Genomic DNA, 9,985 nt, shown 5'->3' with positions numbered 1-9,985 from the left:
TTTTGTACTCATATCACAAAATACAACACTCGCAGCGTACCCTTCATGCAGCCGTAGATCATGAAGTGCGCGCATCTTTTTAAAATGATGCGCAACTACGGATGGACTTGGCACCTTCATGGAAATGTGGAATTGTATTAATCTATTTAATAGTTTTGCTTGGATTCGTGTCATCTGCTGTGTGCATGTCAATGTTTGTGTCGGATAGTTGTGTTCACGTGGCGCCTTCTGGCCACAGGGGCATGACGTTTACGCAAGTCGCTTGGTATAAAAGAGATCGTGGCTTCGATCCCGACGTCGACGCCTGTATATTTGGAGTTTTCATGTGCTCCCCGTGGTCGTGTATATTTTTCTCTGGGTCCTCCAGTTTCTCCCTCTCCATTTGGAATCAACATTACAACGTTTAGAGTATTTAGCTGCTGCTAGAAAATTTCACGTGACGATAAGCCACTTTGTTGAGCTATCATTTGTGGCCAGGTCGCTTCTGAAAAAAATCTGCACACAACTCAGTGAATTAATAAATTAATAAACTAAATCACGTTTCGATCGCAACACAAGCAGTCGTCCTCAGGAGGAAAAAATATAATCCAGCAGTGGACCTGCTGAACTAACGAGAGAGCAGCTACAACAAGACCTATATATTGTTGTAGCTGGATTATATTTCATCCGCCTGAGGACGACCGCTTGTGTTGTGATCGAAACGTCGTCGTGATTTATTTTATACCTACGTGACTTCACCGAAAGAACCAAAGAGGATGGATTCCTGCATTCACGAAAGCTTCAAATAAAGATTGAATTAATAAAGTCGAATAATTTTCTCTCACGGTCTGTCAATTAATTAATCAAATACCACGGGGCACACCCTGCCGGCGTGCCGTCCCGAGCACACCGGCTGCGAAGCACCGCAATACGAGGCCGTGGTTTGGCATCATCACAGCCAAACGACAAAGAAACCAAACCGCGACTCTGAATCGCGCCGATTCCTCCAGTGACTCGGGGGGGGGGGGGGGGGGAGGGTGCAGTATGAACAGTTCCCGAGCCCCATCGCACAAGCACCACGGACAAACAGGAACGAGGCCACGCGTGCTGCTGTGGTGGATTTAAAACATTTATTTAAAACTTCCAATCATCACCGTTACGTTGACAACACCGGCGGCAAAACACCTGCGGGGGAGACAAAGAGAAGAGCGTGAGCGCAAATGGCAGCGACCAAACAAAACAAAGCTCCCCCTTTACAGCCTAAACAGACTTGGGGCGAGTGATATTAGCGGTTAACTGTGAAGGCTGGCACAGCGCACGAGGGGTGGGTGGCGAGAACCACGACCAGCCGCCGTTGGCTTCCTCAGTGCCGATGCTTCATGCGCACCGCACCAGATACTCATTTTAAGGCTGAGTCAACCAACCTCGGGAAGGGCCAGGAACCAATTCAGATAATGGCCACCAAAGTTGGCCGTGAGCAGCAATCGAGCAGATTCACACGGCGTGTCTTGCATAAAAGGTGGGGGGGGGGGTTACCGTTGGGTACCCCAAAAATGTTGAGGGAAAAAATAATTCCTCCTTAAGTTCAAACGGAAGATTTGGAAACTGCATACAATTCATATTACCTTCGTAAACATTACCAATCTATTATTCTCTTACTCTGAGGGAGTTTGGTCACCGTGAAGCCACCCTAACCCTAACCCCATTGATCCCCATCCAGCACTACCCTCCCCTCATACCCTCCCGACTGCTGCACCTATTAGAAAAGTGGCGGGGATGAGAGAGAAAAAGAGTGGGGCATAAAAAGAAAGCGGTGGGGCCTAAAGAGTATGAAGACGGGCCATAATCAGAAAGGCGTGCAGCCTACAGACGCTCAGCTTCCCTGTTGATTTAGGGTAGTAATAATTTCATTTTATATTGCAGTCAATCATGCTAATACCATCCTTGAATGCTGTATATATCAATTATATATATAGGGGACCAAATCTCAAATACAGTCACTACTACCAAGCAAATGAAAACCCTACTAATACCATTGGAACCTCCTTTGCCAGTAGCAAAATATGATAATTGTTTTTTTACCCTTTTTTTCTGGCAACAAAACTGACATCTCATACTGATTGTGCATTGTCTTTGAGTTGTGCGCCTTTTGGCGTCATCTGGTCCAACACCATATGAGACTAGGCTCTAAGAAAAGCTGTCTCGGGTGTGGACCAATCAATTTCAAGGACAGTGCATACATTATCAGAGTTGTGTTTTTTGTTTGTATTCCGACCGCAGGTATTGTGGTCAATGCAAACATGACTCCTTGTAAAAAAGGTGTCAGTTTTGTTGCCAGATAAAAGGGTAAAAAACCAATAACCCTACTTATATCAAACAAAATCCAAAAATGCATAAACTAATTAAGAAATGGCATCAAAACAAAAAGCAGCACAAACAACAAAGTTATTACGAGAAAAAAATTTGTTCATGAGCTCTACGACACATCCCAGACCACAATCCCAACTTTCCAAACAAGCCAGGAAACCTTCATAGGAGGGGCAGTGGCGTGAGTGGCCAAAAAGTTACATCTAATTTAGATCAATCGTAAAGGTTTTTCTGGATTAGATCGCGTAAATATGTGCCGTTAACCCACCACCATCCGACACGGCCGCTTAGTAAGGTTTGTCACGTAAACAAAACATGTCATATTGGAACGTTTCATGGTGGGTTGATGGTGGGTTAGGTGATCTATTAATTGAAGACCAATTTACCAACCGCGGCCTGGAAATTTGAGTATCCACGAATAAGCAGTCACATGATGCATGTTATACGTCATTGCATCGCAGCATATCATTGCCTTGCGTGACGTTAAAGACAAACTGGTCTGAAAGTCGTTTTCTTTTTCTTACCCAGCGTTGGTGTATGGTGCTTTTGTTTCTGGAAGACTTTGCAGTTTTTTTCCTGGAACTTTCTGTTTGCGCATAGTCACTTTTAAGATGTTTTCTTGTTCATGTCTTTTGTTTTTTGCGGTTGCACCCAATTCAAGAGCCGAATCGCTCACAGGGCTATACCACATAAATGAAACTGAAATTTTTATTATGCTATTGTGTAATGCACTGTATTTTATTTGGTATTTAGTTAACAAACATGCAACTTAGTTAACAGGTGTGAACGCGGCCATGGTTCCCTAGTCCCCAATTTCTCATAGGCCCCTGCCTGTACTTTACCAACCACGGATTTGCCAGGAACCTAACCCCCGCGGTGGGAGAGGGACTGCCGTATTCTAGGGACTGCCGTATTCTAAATAATCAATAACATTCTATTATAAGTCGTGAACCGGCTAAACACTTGTGTGTTGTGCCGAGCGAGGCCGGCCCCTGTGCTGACTTTGCCCGTGGCCCCCTAAAAGTAGCTGCGTACCCGTTCATGCGTCCTCGGTGGCGGCGGCCGGCTTGTCGGTGGCCGGCTTGTCGGTGGCGGGCGCGCCCTCGCCCACCTTGATGTTGCGCGTGTAGATGAGCTGAGACCGGTGCTTGGCAACGAGCTTGATGAGCCCTGCGCACCGCAATTGCCGACACACGCGCGCGTCAACGACGGTAACGCAGGGTGGTGGTGGCAACGCTGCCGGAATACGAACAGGAGTTTGTTTTTTCTCATCCTGTTCGTTCTGCAGAGATAGTAAGAGCAGTGAGTGCGAGTGTGTGGGGGGAGTTGTGGGGAGCAGCAGTGTAGTAGCAATTAGTGTGCTGCGAATCCGGCTACGAGAGTTTGAATACCGCTCACGGCCAACACCGGTGACGATTATCTGAACTGGTCCTGGGCCTCCCCTAGGTCAACTCGAATGAGTACCCGGTGTGAGGTGCGTAAACATCACCACTAGCGAGACAAAGGTGGCGTGGTTCTGGTGTGTCATGCTGGTGCTCACTAACAGCACTAACCCTCAACATTCTGTTAAGGATATACGGGGGATATTTGTCTTTGGGGGGGGGGGGGGGGGGGAGTGGTAATGTAGCGGTTCGCGCGCTGGGACCCAAATTAAATTCCCATTCGCGGTAGACATCGGTGACGAATATCTTAACGTGTGCTGGGCTTCTCATAAGTCGACAGCCTTCAATGGGTACCCCCCCCGCCGCGTGTCGTGTTTAAACATCAGCACTGGGGACACAAAGGTGACCAGATGTTGTTCTAGTTACCTACCCCCTCGTGTGCTGTGCGGACCTGAATACGTGCTTGCTATCAGCACTTGCCCCAAGTCTGTTAAGGCTTTACGGGGGTGACCTTTGCATTGTTCCCATTTTTAGTGAATTATAGGTCGTTGTTTCCGCATTGCCGATATTTTTTGCCAATACCAGTCACACTGCGGCCTCCTTTCTCTTTTATGGGAGATGGTATTTTCTCTCCTCCTGTTATGCGTGGTTTCCTGGTTTCCTCCCATAGCAAAAAACTGATATTGGCCAAAACTTCCCAATGCTGAAAATGTTCCTGCAAATTACTCCATTTGGTTTACACAGCAGCAGCAGCAGGAGGAGGACCCAGTCATGGGACTTAGTGAGGCTAGCCTGCGTAACCTGACTGGTCAGGGGACAGAGCTTTGATCCCCCACTGTGCATCAGAAACAATCAGAACATTTATTTATACTGGAGGAACCCAATGAGCTAAACATTTATTTTTCACAATGGGAGCGCAAAGTAGAATAAAATAAAAAAAAATCACCAAAAAACATAAAAACTAACTCATCCACATACTACCACGCAAAGCTCACCGAGGTATAAACTTATTTTTCAGAAGCGACCCTAGCCATAAATGATAGCTCAACAATGTGGATTGTCATTTTTGACATTTATAGCAGCAAACTAATCTTAATGCATGTTTCTAGCAGACCACTTGTACACTGCACCAGGTACTCAGCTGACCTCGGGGGGAGGCCCAAGACCGGTTCAAATATACGTCACTTTTATTTGAATCATGGGGGGTTATATTTCACCATACCTCACCGCACTAGTCAGTGCCGGTTGGCGACAGTGAAGAACATAATTTGGCGTGGTAACATTGTGGACGCTTGTGGGCCAGGCACCACCCTCTGTGGCGATGTAGCATAACTATGGTGTCAGGATCCTTGCGTATGCACAGATAATGCAGAACGTGCGGAGGGCATTACTCTGCGACTTGTAATGCAAGCGTTGCATTTTAGTGGAAGCCAGGATCTCAGCATCTCCCTTTCTCCTGTTCCTGTGTCTTCCTGTCTCCCCCCCATGTACCTGTCCTCTTCTCTTCTAGTGTTTGGGTCTGTGCCCGTATCGCTGTGCCTGGACACAACCCCATTTACCATCAATGTCTTTATTGTGTCCGCGTCTCCGTGTCTCCACTCGTGTCTCTACGTGCCTCGATGTCCGTTTCTCCCATTGTCGGTGTATCCCCCCCACCTGATGTGTCGAGTCTCTCTGTGTCCACGTATCTGTGTCTCGGCATGTCGACCTCGGTCTCCTGATGTTTTCCTGTGGGTCACTCCATCCCCGCATCTCCCTCAATCCCTGCGTCTCCCTATATCCCCCCCGCATTTCCCCACGTCTCCCCGTGTGCCCTCATCTCCGCATGACCACGCATCTTGCAATCTGTCCGTATACCCCCGTGTGTCTGAGTTTCCCTGTGTGCCTTCATCTCCCCACGGCTATCCATCTCCCCATGGCTATCCATCTCCCCATGGCTATCCATCTTCCCATGGCTATCCATCTCTCCATGGTCACACATCTTCCCAAGTGTCCCTGTGTCCCCCCCTCGCATCCCTGCGCATGTACCCCGCGTCTCTCCCGCGCGTGTCTCACCCTTGGCGAGCAGCTCCTGCAGGGCGGCGCGCGCGAGGGAGCCGCGCACCTTGAGGCGCTCAGACACCACGGCGGGCGTGATGAGCTTGTAGTTGGGCACCTCCTTGAGCAGCTTGTCATACGTGGCCTTGTCGAACAGCACCAGGTTGTTCAGCTTGTCGCGCACCTTCCCCTTCGACCACTTCTACTCCGCACGCGACACAATGTCGACGATCAGCAATGGCAGGCAATGGTCAACAGCGCACGGGTCACAAAAAACAACTACCCATCGACAACACAAGATTTTAACATTGGTCAAATGTTATCCACCTGTGTATATAGAATTGTACATGTTGTGGGTTTACTCTCCAACACACCGGTGTGCTGCACTAGTAACTAATTGGCATGATTTGTTTACATGACAAACCTTACAAATTGGCTGTGTCGGGTGGTAGCAGGTTTAATGACATTCATATTTATGCAATATCATAAAAAAAATATTATAGATATATGGCTTTGCTCTCTCGGTCCTTCAGTTTCCTCTCTGAAATTGGCCAAACATTCCCATTTTAGGCCGCCCACCATAGTGTCTCATAAATAGAGGGCAATACCTGAGAAACAGTATCGTCCCAAACAAAAACACTACTCAAGAACTGACCAATGGAACAGCCCTAGTTTTTTCTCTGCTGCTCCAACAACATTGGGAACCGCTCTCAACCACGTCCTCCCATAAGTGGAATGATCGAGGCCAAACTGCCAATGCGGTGAGATGCAAACCATCAGTAGCGCATCACCGACTACTGCCCAACCAACCCGGATGCTGCAGAATGACTCAAAACACTAAATGTACAATTGTAGCCTGCTGCTTTTTGCTTAAGCGCCATACGCTGGGAGACGGCCACTGGGTGTTATCCTGTCTTTTACTTACCTTCTTCTTGGCCTTGCCTCCGGCTTTGTTGGCCGCATCTTTGTCCTTGCGCGGGGCCGATTTGGAGTCGGCCTTCTTTTTCTGGTCTTTGGGCGGCTGCGGGAGAGGCAGGGGGAGTTGCGTCAATATTTTTCGTGAGTTTAGTTTTTTGTCCTTCCAAGATCCCACCTCCAATTAGCACGGTCGGATACGTACGTGCTAAAAACGTTAAACATACGCAAGGTAAAATATCACCTCGTTATTCGCGGGGGATTCATTCTAGAGATGTTCGTGGATAGCAAACTTCGTGGATGATATTGGCCAACGAAAACCAATCTTTGTAAAGAATAACCTTAAATACATACATAAGCTATTAAATGGTAATTAACATGTTTTTTTTCGAATAATAAACATGAAATACCAATGCAGTTATGTAGAGTTCCAGATGTGATTCGCGGATAGCCAAAATAGCAAGTTCGTGGATAACGTGCCAAGCCACACGCACTTGCCCCCGAGTTGCCAGAACATGCTTCCTGGACAGAAGCTCCCTTCTCTCTGCTGTGCGGATATGGAACTGCCTCCCTAAACACGATCGGCAAAATCACTCATTCTTGTCTTCAGGCCTTCAAATGCCGAGACCACGGATATCTCTCCTAACTCAGCCACACGCCTTGAGTCTTTGTGGTTCAGTGAAAAGATGCTACCGATGAGATGTACTAATATCGAATATAGCTATTGTTCACAATTGCACACGACTAAAGAAATTCTATATCGCATGTCACACCGAGCCCTGGGGACATGCCAACAAATCTTCCGACTATCGTGGGGCGAGTGGGAACCGTCTTGCCTGCCAGATTTTCACGAGACCATTACCATAACGGCCCCCATTTTCACACCGAATCTTGTTGGAATTCTAAACAATCGCTCCTGCTACAAAGGAAGCCTTTTGCTGTCACTCTTGCCGCTTCGGACTGGGAACGATATCGGACAAACCCACCCAGTGGTTCACGCTCGCCCCCTTGCTAGAATCATTCTCGTGTGTGCAAGTCTGTTCTTCCATAACACGTGTTTTCATAACGCAAATTGGAATAACGCGATGACTATATTATGGAACGCATATTTTATAACGCAGATGCGAATAGAATATAACGCTATTAAATCATGTATGCTTTGCCTTAATTTCCCCAATCCGGTATTTTGGAAATATCCTATTTAGTTATAATTGAATGAAAACATCCCCCTCCTTTCCCTACTAACTCTTCCGATTTGAATTTATCCGCCGCTTTCTTCCTACAACCTCTCTACGATCCCAAATTCCCTCATTTCTAAATGCTCCCGATGCTTTCATTATGTATATAAAAAAAGGTTACATCGCAAAAGAATGCGGTCACACCCACGCAAGCATACACCTAGGCCTTGTTGATGTAAACAAAATAACCGTGACACTTAAAGTCTGAAAGTGACCACCACCCGCAATGAGCCTGGATAGGGTTGGGTGACCACCAATACATGTTTCTGCTGCTGCAGGTTGTGTGGCTACATGGTGGGCAGTAGATAGCAGTGGAGCAAAATTCATTTACACCGCCCCCCCCTGCTCCGTACATGTTTCACGTTTATACTCATACGCTCTGACCACAGTGGTAAAGAATGGTAAAATAACACCACCCACATACTCATACAAGGCATGGTGGTGGGGCTCTCATCCAGCAGCTGATTCGCAAAAGGTGCTGGCAATACATTGTTATCCGTCAATGGCTGCCTAATAATAATAATGAATTATACTTGTGTCAAATATACTTATGGATTAACCCCCCCCCCCAAACGCTGCGTCTCGCTCGTGGGGGTTGAGTTGACTTCACCGCACTGGTCAGAGCGAGGAGTTTATGAATTGAGGTGTCCCGGGGGAGCAGTTAAAATGTCACGCGACACTTGATGTTTAACCAGTGATGTGATTCACACACGCGATCCAACGCACGCACATGTTGCGGCGAGCTTAACAATGGATCCGTGTAGTCTCCCCATAGAATCGCCTCGATTAGTTGGACTAGCTTCCTTGTCACTCTTCTGTCGTTCCTACCACGGTTCCCACTGTCCCCTGAAACTTCACTCTTTGATTAATTTAATCAGACCGATGGCTGGGTCTACCAAACAGTCGCTTCACTCAACCACTCGTCCACCCAAACACCACTGCAAGGTCACCTCACGTTTCGTCGTCCGTACTGCTCCACTTTGGGAGATTCCAACCCGTAATCAGAGGCTCTTCTCCCCCCAAGCTTTTAACAATGTCTGCTTTGCTCAACTCAAAAGATACGTGTTATACTTCAATCCATGACATCTTCAACAGCGCTGCGTTACGGCCGCTTGACGTGTTTATCCCGTGCTCAGAAAACCGCGATACAAACGCTGCGGACCACTGCACACATCTCGAGTAACGGATGTGCGGAGCGGTGGCGCAGTTGCTACCGCGATGCGCGACGAACCCCACGGCCACCATCAGTGCCTCAGAGTGATTGTAACACGCGATGAAGCGGATGTCTCAACACCTTCCCCCGTCCGTCCTCTATACATCAACCCACACAGGGACCAGCGCGGTGAAGTATGGCAAGATCAGCCCCGCGACGCCGCAGACACAAATGGGAGCCACGAGATTGGACTGCGCACATTTCCGAACGCAGCGCCGCCTCCCATAAAAAAAACATCGGCCGCTCTATAAACCACCGCGAGCCTCTTGAAAAGCGCCGTCAGGCTCAGCCCCTCTCAACAAGCCGAGATAATAATTAACCCCCGAGTTATAATTCGCGATACATTTCTCCACAGGCTGACACGAGGCCTCGCCTGGCGAAGCCTGCGTCGCGAGGCCGCGCGACCTCTGCAATAAACTAAAATTGCGAATCGTCGTAGTTGACGAGCGAATTTATCCCGAGGCAGGCTCTCGCCCTCCGCCGCGTCTCTGCCGGCTTGGGGGAAGACGCGAAGAGAGACTCGCGGAGAGACGCGCGGAAAGCCGGGGCGGACACGAGGAGGAGCGCAGCACACTACCCACCATGATGGAGCTGAGAGAGAGAAGGAGGAGGGGGAGGCAGGGAACCGGAAACACGCGCCCGGTGACGTCACATCCGGGAGCACCAAGATGCGCGGGAAGATGCCCGTCCGCCATCTTACGTGGGTAACGTTTTACGTAATTATTTTTTTTTCATCATTTTACTTTGTTCATTAGTTTCATTGGTAGTTATATACAAGGTGTTTTAAAAAGGTGGGCCCGATTTCAAAGGAGATTTAAAAGCAGTACTGCTTTGAAATTGGGTCCATCTTTTTT

At 48.1% G+C, this 9,985-nt stretch overlaps 1 protein-coding gene across 1 annotated transcript; it reads right to left on the bottom strand.

The window, feature by feature from the left end:
• Positions 1 to 1,090: 1,090 nt before the first annotated feature.
• RPS25 (ribosomal protein S25) lies at positions 1,091 to 9,800 on the bottom strand. Its single transcript, XM_078619925.1, has 5 exons — positions 9,713 to 9,800; positions 6,691 to 6,786; positions 5,784 to 5,967; positions 3,382 to 3,516; positions 1,091 to 1,164 (listed from the first exon to the last, which is right to left on the bottom strand). Exons 1-4 carry the CDS (start codon positions 9,713 to 9,715, stop codon positions 3,386 to 3,388), a joined length of 414 nt encoding a protein of 137 aa, XP_078476051.1. The 5' UTR covers positions 9,716 to 9,800; the 3' UTR covers positions 1,091 to 1,164; positions 3,382 to 3,385.
• Positions 9,801 to 9,985: the final 185 nt, after the last annotated feature.

The sequence above is a fragment of the Lampetra planeri genome, chromosome 65 (assembly GCF_965212315.1).
Source record: "Lampetra planeri chromosome 65, kcLamPlan1.2.h2, whole genome shotgun sequence".
Lineage (NCBI taxonomy): Eukaryota > Metazoa > Chordata > Hyperoartia > Petromyzontiformes > Petromyzontidae > Lampetra > Lampetra planeri.
This window is presented reverse-complemented; position numbering and strand designations above follow the sequence as displayed.

Coding starts and splice junctions, on each gene's coding strand:
- RPS25 (XM_078619925.1), bottom strand. Junction 5,968..6,690: donor GAGGCAAGGCCAAGAAGAAG/GTAAGTAAAAGA, acceptor CGTGCGGAGTAG/AAGTGGTCGAAGGGGAAGGT. Junction 3,517..5,783: donor GCAGGAGCTGCTCGCCAAGG/GTGAGACACGCG, acceptor TGCGGTGCGCAG/GGCTCATCAAGCTCGTTGCC.